This window comes from Lissotriton helveticus, chromosome 3_1 (assembly GCF_964261635.1).
Source record: "Lissotriton helveticus chromosome 3_1, aLisHel1.1, whole genome shotgun sequence".
Taxonomy (NCBI): domain Eukaryota; kingdom Metazoa; phylum Chordata; class Amphibia; order Caudata; family Salamandridae; genus Lissotriton; species Lissotriton helveticus.
This window is the reverse complement of record NC_136061.1, coordinates 1,028,377,958-1,028,394,369: the sequence shown is the minus strand read 5'-3', so window position 1 is coordinate 1,028,394,369 and position 16,412 is coordinate 1,028,377,958. Positions and strand designations below refer to the sequence as shown.

The following is a 16,412-nucleotide window of genomic DNA, read 5'->3' as shown; positions in this document are numbered from 1 at the left end:
ATTCGAGAATTGTTTATCTTAAGCTCTGCTCTCTTCTTTTTTCCGTTTTTCTTGTTCAGTTCGTTTTCTTAAATTTTTATTGATCGTTACAAAATGTCAAATTTCCACATCAGACGAAGATGCAGCCAACTCGGGCCTGTAGAAGCTTTCAAAGAACACCATGTCCCTGCAGGGAATTTCAATTTAAATAGCAGTATAACCCAAAAGGACAGAGAAGACAGCAGTGCCACACTCAGTGCTCAGGAGTTTTGGTCCCTTTTAGTATTAAAAACAAAATGAGCTCACAATATAAAATATATATATATATGAAGATATATATATATATTTATATATATGAATTTACTAGCATCAATGAACTTAATTCACCTCTTGATAAGATACGCAGACATCGACCGCGCAGTTCTGATAGCGGAAATTGAAGAGATTGAGAAAGATTTAGGTAAATCTGACAAACAAGACTGGATAACGACAAAGAAGAAGGAAATAAAAGAGCGTCTGAAAAAGCATGAGGAAAAAATCATAGCAAGAAAGGTACAAAAGTTTGCAAGAGATAAGGATGACTATCAAAGAGGAAGGATATACACCTTCTCTAAAAAATATGATAATTTGCGCAAAGTGAAAGGACAAGGACAAGGAAGTACAAAACCTAACACGCTGCAAAGTGGCGTGCCCAATGCAATGGAACACGAAGATACAACTGATGGTGAGTCACTGTCTAGTGGGTCCAGTGACTCTAGAAGTGAGAACAGTAATAAAGACGTTGATAACATGATCTTCAGTTTGGAAGAAGAAGTTGATTTTTTGGTGGAAGCGAGGCTGAAAACCCTGAGACCTCGCAACGACAGAAATCAGGTCGGAAAAAGCGCAACACAGTCAGGCGTGCAAATAGGCGAAAACGCAGGCGCGAAAACCAAAAACTATTGTCCAAATACAGACTTTAACTATGCATCGACTAGGATAGACATCTTTAAATTTATAAGAAAATTAAAGCTGAAAAAATTCTATACCATGAAAAATGTCTGGGAAGACAAGAAAACAAAAACAAAAACAAGAACAGTGGCTGAATCAGCCTTGCAAGCTGCTGATGTATCGACATTATGGGCACTACATGAGTTAGACAATGAGGAAGAGAACAACTCTGAAATATCGACTCAATCGCAATTGAGAGAATTAGATCTACTCCAAAAGGGTGCGGAAGAAAGCCCCTTTAAGCCCAGATCCACTTTTGTTCCTTTAATGCCTAAGGATGCAATAGACGTTTTTCATGACCGTATAATCGAGGAAATAAAGAAACTCCAATGTCAAACGAATCGTGAAAAATCAGGCTTGAACCGACATCAAATCGAATACAACAATTTAATGGAAAAAATCAGAAAAGACCCTAGTGTGATAATAAAAAAATCGGATAAGGGCGGGAATATTGTGTTATGGAGCAAAAAAGATTATGAGGCTGAAGCCAAACGGCAACTGGACAATGGTGAATGCTATGAGAAAACAACACTCAAAATGTACCACAAGGCAAAGGACAACATCAAAAAAGAATTATCAAAATGGAAAATGGATGGTCTAATAACAACAGAGGAATTTAAATTCCTATATAACACCCACCCAGTAATGCTGTTTTTATATCTACTACCGAAATTGCACAAGGATAAAGTACCTATACCTGGACGACCCATAATATCAGCCATTAAAAGCGTGACAGAGCACATTGGTGAATATATAGATCATTTTTTACAAGAACTAGTGAAAAATTTGCCGTCATACTTGAAAGACACTGGGGACTTTTTATCACGGATTGAGGAATTTGACTGGTGTGAAGACTTGGTACTATTAACTCTTGATATAGAGTCTTTGTACACAAGTATAAACCACGAACAAGGTTTGAAGGGAGTAGAACATTTTCTAAAAAGTCGTCCAGCTGAATATGTGGCTCACAACAAAATGTTGTTATCATTGGTCAAATGGTGTCTTGAAAATAACTGCTTTGCCTTTGGCGGGGAATACTATAGACAGAAAAGAGGAGTGGCGATGGGGGCCTGCTTCTCCCCGAGCTATGCGTGCTTGCACGTGGGGTTCTGGGAGAAGCAGGTCCTCCAGTGCCAATACCAAAGTGAGATGACTAGCAAAATCTGCATGTGGCGACGATTTATAGATGATGTCTTCGTCATTTGGAGGGGAGACATCCAAAGTGCTGTGGAATTTGTAAAAAGAATCAATGTAAATGACTACAACTTATTCTTTACCTCACATCAGAGTACCAGCAAAATTGAGTTCCTAGATGTTCAGGTGGCTATAGTTGACAATAAACTAACTACAACAGCCTATAGGAAACCAACAGCTGGTAACGCAATTCTCCATGCGTCTAGTGCCCATCCAAAGCACTTAATATCAAGTATACCTTATGGAGAAGTATTGCGACTCAAACGTATCTGTAGCTCCCCCAATGAATACGAAAGGTGTAGAGATGAAAGCGCAGCAAGATTGCGTGCCAGAGGATACTCAGAAAACACACTCAAAAGAGCCATAGATAGAGCTGACACAAAATCAAGATCAGATTTGTTACCTACACAGAGAAGGTCCACTGTTGAAGTGGATTCAAGCAAAGAAAATGATGTGCCTAGGTTAATAACCACATTTAGCAAGCAGGAGCGCAAAATAAGAGCCATAATAAATAAAAACTGGCCAATTGTTCTTACAGACAACTCCTTAAAAGAAGACCTTCCAAATAAACCACAAGTAACATTCCGGAGGTGTAGGAACATGGCCGCTCAACTGGCACAACCTTTGGGGGCAGGGGCAGCTGCTCCGACCTGGATGCCAGTCAAGCAAGGATTTTTTAAGTGCTCTACATGTCGAGCCTGCACCATTGGTGTCAATACCAGCAAATATAATACACCCTTTGGTAAAAAAAGATCAACAGATAAGGGGGAACTATGACTGCTGCACTGATTTTGCTGTTTATGTTCTCACGTGCACCTGCGACCTAAGGTATGTGGGCAGCACGATCAAGCCGGTGCACGTGAGAATATTACAGCACATCAGAGCAATCATTAATAGTGACTCCACCTATCCGGTGGCTAGACACTTCAAAACTGAACATAACAAAGACTTCAAGTGTCTATCCTGGTTTGTTATTGATGCGGTCAAACCCCGAAAAGAGGTGGAGATAGGGAGAACTTGTTAAGACAGTTGGAGACGAATTATATACTTAACCTCAACAGCAAGTCTTCCAATGGGTTAAACACCACTGAGGATATGCACACATTTCTATAAGAAATCCCTGATAAAAATAACTCAATCTGCAATTTCTGCTAAAAGAGTTTCTGATAGAAATTGTCATTTGACTAAATATCTGCATCCGCATACACTATTCTTTTATATTTATTTATTCACTTATTTTTTTCATTTTGTACAGCACTATGCACTTTCTGTCTAGTCTATAAACCATAACTTCTTGTGAGTTTATATAGTGGGGTTAATTTTGGATATCCAGGCTTGGATCCTTATAACTATATAACCCAGTGTTAACTCATGGGATACAATCATGATAGTTGAAATAGGAATGTTGGTTCTGATTGGAACAATGTACAGGGTACTACTTTAACAATTTGCTGTGTTTTGCACAGAAAACTCAATTTGCACTAATAAGCATAATTTTGCACATATCAATTTTATAGGCATTGGAGCCGAAATGTTTTAAACTTATATTGTATAATTGTTATGAAACAAATCATCGTTTTTTTTATATAAGATGCTTATATAAAGTATGCAATAGACTGGAAGGCATTTAGGCCGTTATTTTCATCAAACGGGAATCATCTAAAATCAATGAGAATGAAAATTGATTCTCTTAATAGGCATCTATACATGTTTAGTCAAATTATTTATTATGCAAAATTATCAAATTTAACTTTGAAGCAAATGCATTAATGCAGGAAATTTGTGCTCGAATATCACTAGTGACATTTTTTCTGCTTGGTTCACACATTGTTAGATTGTTATTTGGGACCCATGCACATCGCTTGTACTTTTTTAGCAGATTACTTGCTGATCGCCTGAAATAGATATAGATATCGATACCCACTTTGCTGCGATATATATTCCAGAACACTGACACTTTGCTGCTATTCCATTTACACTGTGATTTAATACGTGTGTATTTTTAGATTTGTCAAACTTACTGTGTTTTTATTCAGTCCGTGTTCGCGCTATTTGCACCACCCTCTCAGAGCCGCCCACGAGCCCAGCCGCCATCTTGGGACGGGTCGGGACGTGCTCTAGCCTCTCAGACACTTCACGAGAGGCAGCTATATAGGCTGAACGAGCGCTGGGCTCATTTGATTGTTATTTGGGACCCATGCACATCGCTTGTACTTTTTTAGCAGATTACTTGCTGATCGCCTGAAATAGATATAGATATCGATACCCACTTTGCTGCGATATATATTCCAGAACACTGACACTTTGCTGCTATTCCTTTTACACTGTGATTTAATACGTGTATATTTTTAGATTTGTCAAACTTACTGTGTTTTTATTCAGTCCGTGTTCTTCGCGCTATTTGCACCACCCTCTCAGACCCGCCCACGAGCCCAGCCGCCATCTTGGGACGGGTCGGGACGCGCTCTAGCCTCTCAGACACTTCACGAGAGGCAGCTATATAGCCCTCACTAACCAGGATGCGCAGCGGACGAGCGCAGCGGGCGCGCGCCGAAGACGCGCCTAAGACAAGCCCGTCTGCGCCCGTCCGCGCCGCGATCGGGCCTAGGGCCACCCCCCCTGGCACTACTGCCCCTCACACATCTGGTCTTTTATGTTGTTACACTCCCGCCCAATTGAGGGATCTGAATCCAGGTCTCACCGGTAGACAATGTACAGCCAGGCCCCCCCCTACCAATGTGGCCTACACTCCTGTCCCGTGCCCTGGGTGTACCTTCAAACTGCCCCGACCCAGCCTATCTAAGCACTGTACCCCCCGTGCATCGTGTGTCTCTCTCTGCCACAGCTTTGAAGCGCCACACAAGCGCCAATATCGGGCAGCACTTATTAACACGCGCTCTCTCCCCAGTCATAGCTTACAGATTAGGGAATGTATCCTTAGCCAGGACCTGGACATTCTTTTTGTCACGGAAACCTGGGGGGATGCTGCCTCGGGACCAGACTTCTGTCTAGCTAGCCCGGAAGGCTACAGTGTGGCCAGGCATGACAGAACCATAAGAAGAGGCGGTGGGTTAGCCATTATTTACAGGGACACATATCGCTCTAAACTTGACCCTATCCAGTGTTCAAACTATGAAGCTGCTACCTTTGCCATTAACTTCAACCATAAACAGGCTCTAAAAGGGATCCTTCTGTATCGACCCCCTGACCCCCGCAGCTCTTTCTTAGCCACACTCCCTGAACCTAATGAGCATATCATAGGATCACCCGAGTATATGATCTTGGGCGATTTTAATTTTCCCCTTGAAGATCAGGATAACAATGACACTGCACAGCTCACTGCCGATTTGCAGATCATGGGACTGCAACAGTTAGTGAAGGGTTCTACCCATCAAGCCGGGCATACGTTGGACGGCATGTTCACCAACAACCCCGATATCACCGTGGTGGATGTACTACCACTAGTATGGTCTGATCATAGGGCCATCATTTTCACCATACAAACCTGTGCCATTAATCCCCCCCAACCCAAACATCGAGTTAGGATAGGAATACGGGCATGGAAAAATGCAGACATCCCCCGATTTGCGGATATTTTAGCCTCCTCTCCCTACACAGGATCCGATAATCCTGATGTATTATCCTCTAGATTCCAGGACTGGATCCAGAATGCAGCTAACCAGGTGGCCCCGGAGAAATTTGTTCTCCCCAACAGAACCTCTCCCTCAGCACAATGGTACACTGAGGAGCTTAGGCTCCATCGGCAGCATTGCCGGAACCTGGAGAGGCGTTGGCGAAAGCAGTACTGCCCGGCGGCCAAGCAATCCTACAAAGATGCTCTCTCAATCTATAAAAAGGCCATCGTTGCTCAAAAAAGTGCCTTCTTTTCTGCCCAAATTGAGACTGCCGAGAACTCGGCTAGGGAATTGTTCTTAGTGGTGAATACTCTTTCCACCCCCCCTTCAGGTTCAGGGATCGAACCTTCACAAATACTGTGCAATTCACTGGCCTCTTTTTTTTCCACTAAGGTCGCCAACATCTACTCATCCTTCTCTGGGAACCTTAGATGGGAGGCTACGGAGCCAGGCTCTGAATTATCCATCTGTCACAATGCCTTCCCTTCCTTCCATCCCGTCACTAAGGACCAGATCAGCAGGCTCATTGCTGCTACTAAGTCGGGCTCCCCTCTTGACCCCTGTCCCCCTGTAATGATGAGTGCTATAAACGAGGCAATCTCCTCTCCTCTCACAGATATCTGCAACACCATCTTTCAAACAGGTATCTACCCAGAGGTCTGGAAGAATGCGGTCATCAAGCCTCTGTTGAAAAAGTTGTCGCTGGATCCCACAGTTTCGGCCAATTATAGACCGATTGCTGGCCTCCCCTTCCCGGCCAAAATATGTGAAACACTGATGAACCAACAGCTTTCAGAGTTCATCGACTCGCACCATCTCCTTGATGATACTCAGTTTGGGTTCAGGAAGGGCTATGGGACCGAGACTGCACTAATAAAAGCCTCTGATGAGATTAGATCCATCATGGACCAAGGAGGAGCGGCAGTCCTTATCCTTCTGGACTTGTCCACGGCTTTCGACGCGGTCGATCACGCTATTCTGATCGACCGTGTGGCAGCCTTGGGGGTTGTCGGCCTGGCCAGAGATCTCATTTCATCTTTCCTGGCTAGTCGAACGCAGACAGTGAAATTGGGCAACTTCTACTCCCCCGTCTTTGCGCTCCCCTGAGGGGTTCCCCAGGGCTCCTCGCTAAGTCCGACACTATTCAACATCTATGTGACGGACTTAGCGAGGGTGATAAAAGCCCATGGGTTGCGTCTGACATCGTATGCAGACGACACCCAATTAGTCCTGGCGGTGCACAAGGATGGTCCAGTGGTGGCAGCAAAATTCCAGGAAGCAATGCTTGCAGTCTGCTCCTGGATGTCTACGAATTGTCTGAAGCTCAACTTGGATAAGACCGAGGTTATGACCTTTGGCAACCTTGTCCCGGATTGGTCATCCATCTGGTGGCCCAGTCAGATGGGTCCCCCGCCTGTCCCGGTTGCCAAGGTCAGAAACCTGGGAGTTATAAGCTGTCTTTCAATCACCACGTAAACAAAGTTGTTTCATCTGCTTTTTTTATCTTAAAGAAAATCAAGAAACTCATGCCCTATCTTCCGACTTCTGCAGGAAAAACCCTTATTACCACGTTGGTATTCTCTAAGATGGACTATGGGAACGCCCTTTTTCTTAACACTCAGAAACAAGTCCTAAATAAACTTCAGTCCATACAGAACGCGGCAGCGAGAATTCTGCTAGGCATTCCCCGACGTCATCCGACCACCACAGCCATTCGTCACCTCCACTGGCTTAAAGTGGAAAATCGTATCAAGTTCAAGGCCCTCTGTATTGCTTACAAGGCTATCCACGACATGGGCCCCAGGTTTCTGATAGAGGCCTTTCAGATTTACAGCCCTAAAAGACAGCTCAGATCCGCAAACATTTGTTTGCTCCCAGTTCCCCGAACCCGAACTGTGACCTGGGGGGATAGGCGTTTCATGGTAGCAACACCTAAGCTATGGAATGCCCTCCCTCTGACTATTAAAACAGCTCCGAACCTTGTCAGCTTTCGTAAGCTTCTTAAAACATGGTTATTCAACCAGTAAGGCTACTGGGTATTGGTCCTTCTGAATAGTCACATGCGCCGAGACACCTTTGGGTAATTGTCGCGCAATAAAAATCTAAAAAATAAATAAATAAAATAAATAAACTAAATATCATTTTTGTTTAAGGACATAATATGGACAGAAGTATTTTTTCACTGTTTATTCATCACATGATCGCAATGTTTGAAAAAAATGAGTATTTAAAATCAAACCAAACTGCTGTGTCGTTATGCGATCAAGGTTACCTGTTAACCGAAACGCGTCATGCCGAAAATACTACTCCATGCGAGCTATTAAAACTCTTCACCAGTAATTTGCCTGCTTTTGGAGGTCCTTCTTTCTGTGTGGTGTGGAAATCGCCGAAAAAAGCAACAGATTCTGCAACGATATATATATACATATATATATATATATATATATATATAAATATATCCAACCAGAAAAGGCTCGACAACACTGTCATAAAGAAATTGAATTAAACCGACATGCATACGTTCCCCTTCAAACCTGATGGTTGGGCGCACATACATTTCAGGAAACTGTTATAACATGTACAAAAAAAATGTACAATGTTTTCATATGCTTGCATGTCTAGCCAATAAAAAAATTACTGTGTCCTTTTATAAAGTGGATTTAAGAGAACACTGAGTAACAGAATGTGAGGTGCTGTGGAGCGCTAACCTGTAATTAAAATAATAAAGATTGGAAAAAAGCTGAAGACAGGTCTCTATGAGGGTTCCCATAAATAAAACATGGTGCTCTGCTCGACAGGCCTCTGAGGTCTTTTTTTTCTTTTTTACTATAGCCTTACACCCCGCTGCCTAGACCTAAACTACTGGCTGTTAAAGGCTATGAAAGCCTACGGCAAGGGCCTTTAATGAGGGAGAGGGCCTTTAACAACCGGTATAGCCCGAGGAAGAAGGGCTATAAGGCTATTAGAACATTCCACCGACTAAGGGTATAATGCTATAAATTAAAAAGGAAGAAAGATGAAGACAAACATTGGAATGTTGGATCTCCGGGCTTATACCAGCCATTATAATCCTGGAGTTATTCCGTTTCTTTCCATGGAACTCTCAACATTCCAATGTTCTAATACAGAATGGCAGAATGACCCTTATAGGTTCTGCCACTGCTCAGTGGTGGCTCTAAAGTAATCTTTCCCATGTATATCAGATTTGTAAAGAGTCTATCAATAAGAAACTGTACTCGCATTTTAGTGCCTTTGGTTTAAAAAGTTTTGTCTGCAAAATGTAGCTAATCAGATTGGAACTTGGTCTGGTTACTGAAGAGAACTTTTGTTTGACTTCAATAAAAAAGCTATATGGCCTAGCATTAAAACATATTTTAGAATGTACTTCCATAGACTTAGTTTACAAAATGAAAAATTCTGTAACGTTTTTGGACCTCACAGAAGAGTCCAGAAATACTTCTCAGAAACGTCTACAGTCACAGTTTCCCAGGAGTAATTCTGGAATTCCTTTGTGCACTTTACTTGAATGTACATGCAAACTGCGTCATTTTACAAGCGTACAGTTATGTTTTGTATTCAAAAAGCATGAATTTACATGTAAATTGATTTGCTCACATGTAATATTACACCAACATTTACACATGTATAACTTTTCTCTACTTCTCAAACAATTTTGAGATATTTCTTCCTTATTACTGTCCTAGACGCAAATTTCTTCTTTACTCTCACTGGAGTAAAACTGCATTTGTGTCCAGAGTTGTACTGGGACTGCAAAATGTTTGTGAATACCCTCAAACTTGCAGACAGCCCTAGCCTTTAATGCCCGCGACGCCCCTTTGGGAAAACCTTTCCACACGTAATATTACATTCTACTGATCTAAGATTATGTGTGAGCATATTCTTTTACGAATATAAATTGATGTTTTTTTAAAACAAAATCAGATTATAAACTTGCAAATGAAGTGTTTTTTTGGACGCCTGTGTTCAACTAAGGTTCAAAACTACTTTTGTGAGTCAAGCCCTTAGCGTTTTAATAGAGCGTGTTTTCTGAGTAATGGTGCAAGCACTCTCACCCGATCAATGACAGAACACCAGGCCAATCACAACTGCTAAACCTAAAAGATATTCATTTAATTTGATGTTTGTAATCGCCTCTTTTCATTCACCAAGATGTTTCAGTAACACATAGAATCTAGACTCAAAACTATGCACATTTCAAAATTTTAACTCTATAAACAATAGGTAAGCTCTTAATTTCGTTAGAAACCGGCTTTTTAGTTAGATGGGTTTGACAGATTGCATCTGTGGTGAATTATGAATTCAAACTATTATGTTAATTGAATGTAAGATTTAATCTACAACATTTCACTATTAATGAGGATGGATTGCTGTTATTTCTAACATTCACATTATAGTCCCTGTATCTTTTCACAGTACTTCTGGGTACAGCAACTTCTTAAAACAGGTAAGCACCTCAGCACATATTGTATATTATATGGTGATGGCACTGGTTGAGGGATGGAGGGAAATGTTGCTGTGACTAATGAACCCATAATGTTTCCTGTTGTGTGCTAAGATGATGCCACGTCCGAGCAGAGCGTGTACGCCAGCTTGTTCAAAGCACACCACATCACGGGCAAGAGGCTATTGCTTCTGGAAGAGATTGACCTGAAGGACATGGGCATTGTTTCCAAAGGACACATCATCCACTTGAAGGTATAGTTAATTACACATGCAGTTACTCAAAGATGCCTCCCATTGAAAAGAAGAAACTTGTCTACTTACCCAGTCTTTCCATATTAACAATCAACGACAGTATGCGTTCCGGAATGTCCCTTTATTTAATTATGTCTGGTTGGGGTGTAAAACTTATCATGATTCCATGCTCTAAATGGTCACTTTAAACTGCTGACAACCAAGAGCATTGTGTTAAACGAATTTATCGAAATGGGGGCATGCCCTTCGCCTATTCCCAGGGCCCTGGGTCACGCGGATGCAATTGTCCAAGATGGTGGTGTCTCTTGTTCTGCTGTTTTGCCAGTCTTATGTTTCTGATTAAGAAAACAGCCGTTACATTATTCAATGAAGCGCCTCTGAGTATAAGTTGTAATAGGGCCGGGCAATCCTATGAAGGGATATCCTGAACCAGGGGATGTCCGCCTCTTGAGTGAAGCCAAGCTTATGTACATTCAACGCCTGTAAGCAGTAGACCTATTTGTGGCTATTTGGTGGAGTGGCATAGCAACTATGCACAGGGGCCTAATGACAGCAAGCAAAATGCCCTCCCAAATCCCTGTTAGGTACTGGAATACAGCCATAAGTGGTATACGTTTGGTCCCTCCACCCCTGGGCTCCGGTGCCACTGCACCTGCTGCACTATTGATAGTTGGCTCTTCAGCGATCCTGACCCTAGATCCTTCACCTCCACCCATTCCGCCCAGCACAATAAATACTGCACTGAATGATGTGATGCCAAGCTGCCCTGCTGTTCCTCGGTGCTGGACACCGGGACCAGAGCCCAGAGCATCCTGTTCACTCTTCATCCGTGCATGTGATCATCCTGCCTTCTATTTCCAGGAAAGGACAAAAAACCTGTCTGCACCGAAATAAAATAATGACATCTCTTACTGTCGGCGGAACAGCCAGCAGTTGTTACACTTCAGATCTCTGAATAGGGAAGACATGCAGCAGCTTTTAAAAGATGAAAGCTGAGGCAGCAGAGAACATTAGCACAGGCTACCAGCCCCATGCTGCGCCTGCCTCTCCCCCACTACACTCTCCCCTGCAGACTCTCGGCTCTCATTTGGACGGACTCGATATGTAAAGCAGGCGCTGTGCTCAGACCTGCAGCAACTCCGTGCGAGGCCCGCTGTCAGCTGCTGCCGCCTGACGCGCGGATGAAATAAGCAACATTCATTCGGATATTGCCAGGGACTGTGTCGGGAGTAACATTTAAACATCTCATTATTTAATATATCTAACTAAATAACACCTAGGCGTTATACTGCGCATAAAAGTATCTTAATTCAAAAGTAGGATCCACTCCTTTAATTAAACACTGTGTTTCTGTTTTACTATATCTTTGACACCACAAAAATGTTAAAAGATAGGACGATGTATTATCACCCTAACGTTATGACATGTTCCTTTCTATTTTATAGAGGCTTTATAGACAGTTTTTTATTCTCTGCTTCGAATTTTGTTCGGCTAGTTAATTTAGCATGAAGCTATTTTAATAAATGTTTGCTGAAAATAGATATAACATATGTCACTTCGTGTTTTTAGTGTCTAAAAATATTATTAGTCACATGTGGAAAATTGTTTTTAGTGCCACCAGAATTATGCCGGCGAGTTAGACCTGCATTTAAAGTCGTATTATGGTCTATATTTGTGTGTTTATTTTAAAGTGTTTGTACAGAACTCAAAACTCTAGTTGACATCTCAGAGTGTTGGGAAGGGGAAAGCACATAAATGGATAAGAATAATTATTTCTCAGATTATGGAAAAGACTTAGCAGTGAGAGTAGAGTGATCAAAAGTTAATTTTAGGTGTCTGACTGGGTTTTGTAGTATAGTTTGTGTGATGGGTCAGGCAGGAAGTTGGCTGATGTCAGCTGTTCCTGGCTGGAAAGGAGCTGAACAGATAAGTCTAAGAATTAAAAAAAAAAAATTCTGAAGACTATTTCCTCTGTTAGTGGCTGAAAGAGGTAGGTCGAAAAGGGTTGTGCCCTGTACTTGAGCAGGCCTGCCCTAAATCATTTTAACTTAGGGGAATGCCCAGCCATGCCGTTTCAAAGTAAATTTCCACGAGCCTGAGAAGTTGGTATGGGCTAAAAAAGTTAAGTCAGTAACCAGGTGTACGACCATGCCTAGTGAAAAGGGCACAACATTGCCATTCTTGAGTCAACTGTTTCCTTGCCTTGAACCACCATTTTTGCACTGTACACCTCAACACCAGAAAGAAACCTCCCACCAACATGTATTGAAACGATATAGTAAGGTGGGTTAAACTTGGGAGGCAGTGAGGCTGGGTGGTGTTCCATGTGGCTTGGTTCGATTTGGAACCACCTACGAAGGCCAAATGGACAAGTCTACTTGTGTTCTCAAGTTTATATAAAGGAGGACACACAAACGCAGTTGTGAGAACACAAACACAAATCTGATTCACAAGTCCCCATGCATAAATCTATTGCTTGTGACTGCGAGTACTCTTGGAAAATTGGTCTGTCTTGATTTTCCGTGAATATTATTGGGAATATTTATATATCCCCAACATGTCAGAAATGTGCTCGAAAAGTAGGAGTATGCAAAAGTAGCAAACGTTTGATTTGATTTGTCTCCTGCATTTTGATGAATTGTGCCACACGTTCTGTTGGTATTTTGTATAGTAATGTCTGCCATTGAGAGAGAAACATTGTGCAGAATGGATCACAAACAGACATCAAAAATCCAATGACCTTTTATAGGAATGTCCTGTCAGGAGCTGCCCGGTGGCTCGAAATGCAGTGGGGTTCAGAACAAACTTGGTATATAACAACTATAGATTGTATGGGTTCAATAAGTTACCTAATAGCATGAAACAGACTGTTAGTTGCATAAAACTTAGGATATTTACACGAGAATTATTAAATGAGAAATACTAAAGGTTTTTAACTACATTGACGCGATCATTGAAATATTTAACTAAAGTGTTAATTGTCAGCAAGTGTTTCCCTCTACTACAACTTGTTATGAGCAACTCACATTGCTAATTTAGACTTGATAGCAAGGACCAGGGGTACTATATAGGAAGCAGGCATTAAATTTGTGTGAACAGTTAAGCATTATTGAAAATTACACAATTATTTTAAATAAAATTATCATTTACAAATAATAGACCATTGTGTAGGACAAATTACTGCTAATGTTCTTCCATCATGTCTGAATTATATATTATTGTTCAATGTATTCCAATGTCCACTGACGGATATGGAATGTAGATATTGCAAAACATACTTCAGTCCACTTGGTTCTGTGGCGTCTCAAATTATGTACGTTGTTTCCTTTGTAAATCTTATGTTATTAAGTTTTGTATAGGGCTTGAATACCTGAAGAGAAGACAATGTTTGTTATCCTAAAAGTATTTGTGTCATTATGGTGGCCAACTGACAATTGATTGAATACGTAGCAGAATCTTCATGTGAACCTTCTCATTCTCTAGTCCCAGTCCCATCCAGTTAGAAGACTCGAGCAGCAGGGACACTCTGGTCCAACGTAGGTGTTCATGCTACAAATCTTTTATCATCATCTCATAAGGCACCAAAAAGCGTCCAGGATAAGGGTCTTGGATTCAACTTTCTCTGGTGTCCTGGACCTCCCTTATCATTGTATTGAAAAGAGAAACACTACTTCTTTAGCTGATGGGTCCATTTAGATCCTATGTAAAACATTGTTAGCAGCATTTCTCTAGGACCCCATTTGGCCTAGTAAGCATGTTCAAAAAAATCTGAAGCCCCATTTGTCAGCTTGAACCCATAACCCCAGGCATTCTGACACTAGAATGTCAACGGAGAACGTCCAGAGCTATTACATACATTGCCGTGGAAGGGAACGTGAGGCACTTCAGTGACAAAACCACTGTTTATAATAATAGGAAGGGAAGTCACCAAGGCAAAGTCAGTGTGAAGTTTTAAACAAAGTTCATCTGGTGCACCACACAATAATTGTAGATTTGAATAACCAGGAAGTGCAATTCAATTTCCAAAGATACGTTTAAAATGTTCTCTTTATTCAGATTGGATCAGATGTGGAAAGTATATACAGTGGAAAACAACCAACGCCTTTCGTCCAAGACATTGGACTTCTTGAGGGTAATTGTTAAGAAAGAAACAAGAGACGAGGAGCCCACCTAGACACCAAAGGAACAGGGCACCAAATAGACTTTCAGTCAAATTAAAATTCCCTTTGGGACTGTATCATAAAGATCTGGTCATAATTCATACATCATTCATTCCAAATCCACACCAATATCACCAGCGCTTACTCATGGAATCAAAATTTCAATATGTGATGTTATTCCTCAATAAAAAAATTGTTAAATACAGTGTGTCAAAAGTACAATGATCACATTCATAATGGTATAAAATTACATGGAAAATATCACAATTTAAAAAACAGATATCACACCAATATTAGAAATGTTAAAAACCCTATCTCAAAAAATTCCATATAGAGAAAGAGAGAAAAAAATCACAGACATTAATTTATTCTTTTTTATGGTGCGCTAATCGAACCACACAATCCTTGGTTGAACCACTCTGATGGTACAGTTTCTATGTGCAACGAAGGCTGAGTCGATTTAGTGCTTAACTGACTCATCATCATCAAATTCCTTTATTTGGTTTCCAAAATTTCATAGAAAACCATAAAAGTTCACATAAAAACATATACAAGCAATAGATTTAATCATCACACTACAAAATTCCAAGTAATTAAGGGGGGCAATTAAAATACAATAAAAAGATCTAAACAGATTATTTATAAATTAATACAAGAATTTTTTTAAATATTCAACCATTCAAGATTTAACCAAGATTTGATCGATGTTTAACACAGAACTTCAGAAAACAGGCATTATTTTTAGCATAAACTTCAACTTCCAAGAATTGGAGAGCAAGAAACGCAGGGCGGCAGCTACGTAAACCCATCGTTTTAAGTATTGGTAATATGGGTCTTTGTAAAATCTACAATATAAAACTACATGGATCGGGGACTGTAGAGAAACATTGTCACAGGGACAGACAGAAAGGTTCTTAGACCAGTCATTTGGTTGCGGAAAAGTCACCAGACGATGAAAGATATTAAACCTGAAACGAGTCAGTAAAAATTTCTCATAAGTGTTCAGCTTGTAAGTTAAGTAAGGCTGCACTGTCAGTGTGGTCTGAATAGCTAAAATGTGCTTCACTGAACTTTTTGTGACCTCAGTAGAAAGTCGTAGCTGCTCCAAATGTCAGATGCATACAAATATCTTTCTAATCTTAGGTCATTAAGGAATTTTTTGACATAAACAAGCCAACTGATCTTATGCACTTTTTCTAGCATAAGGCAATCACGTATGAGGTTTCGAGACAGTTCGCACTGTACAGAAGACCAAACTCAATGCCATAGAAGGATTGGTTGAATTTTGATGGTATCTGATATATATACCCTCCCAATTCTAGATGGCAGGAGTAGGTCGAAGAGCTCTGGGGAACCGCAAGTAGATATCTCAGAAAGCTGTTCTCAACTTTCTGAAGAACATCCACATTAGCATGGCCCAAGACCCCGGCTCCATAACTTGCTACGCTGGTGCACTTTGCTTGATATATTTTAATAATTTCGAGTCGTGACCTCTTTCCTAGCTTTTGTGCAAATGCTACAAGGGCGGTGGTAGCCCTGAGAAGTGATCGCTTTCTTGCATCAATGGCCTGCTTCCATGAGGACTTGTTGTCTATTAAAATCCCTAGATAGGGATAGGAGTTTGTACTCTCCAACTTGATATTGTTAATAAAAATGTCCTTTGTTTTCTTGGATCTTGTTCCTGCATGCATTACATACGTTTTTTATGTTAATATTAAGATCCAAGCTCGCCATAAAA

General features: G+C 41.0%; 1 protein-coding gene across 4 annotated transcripts in view; it reads left to right on the top strand.

Annotated features, from left to right (window-relative positions):
• Positions 1 to 16,412, top strand: part of MAP3K20 (mitogen-activated protein kinase kinase kinase 20) — a 1,120,268-nt gene that overhangs the window by 910,605 nt on the left and 193,251 nt on the right. For all 4 annotated transcript variants that reach the window (XR_013608752.1, XM_078681552.1, XM_078681553.1 and 1 more), the window contains 2 exons: positions 10,233 to 10,263; positions 10,375 to 10,514. Coding sequence is in view for 3 of the 4 variants with exons in the window: in XM_078681552.1 (XP_078537678.1) it covers positions 10,233 to 10,263; positions 10,375 to 10,514 (171 nt within the window). In the remaining variant the exon portion in view is untranslated. The remainder of the gene's footprint in view (positions 1 to 10,232; positions 10,264 to 10,374; positions 10,515 to 16,412) is intronic.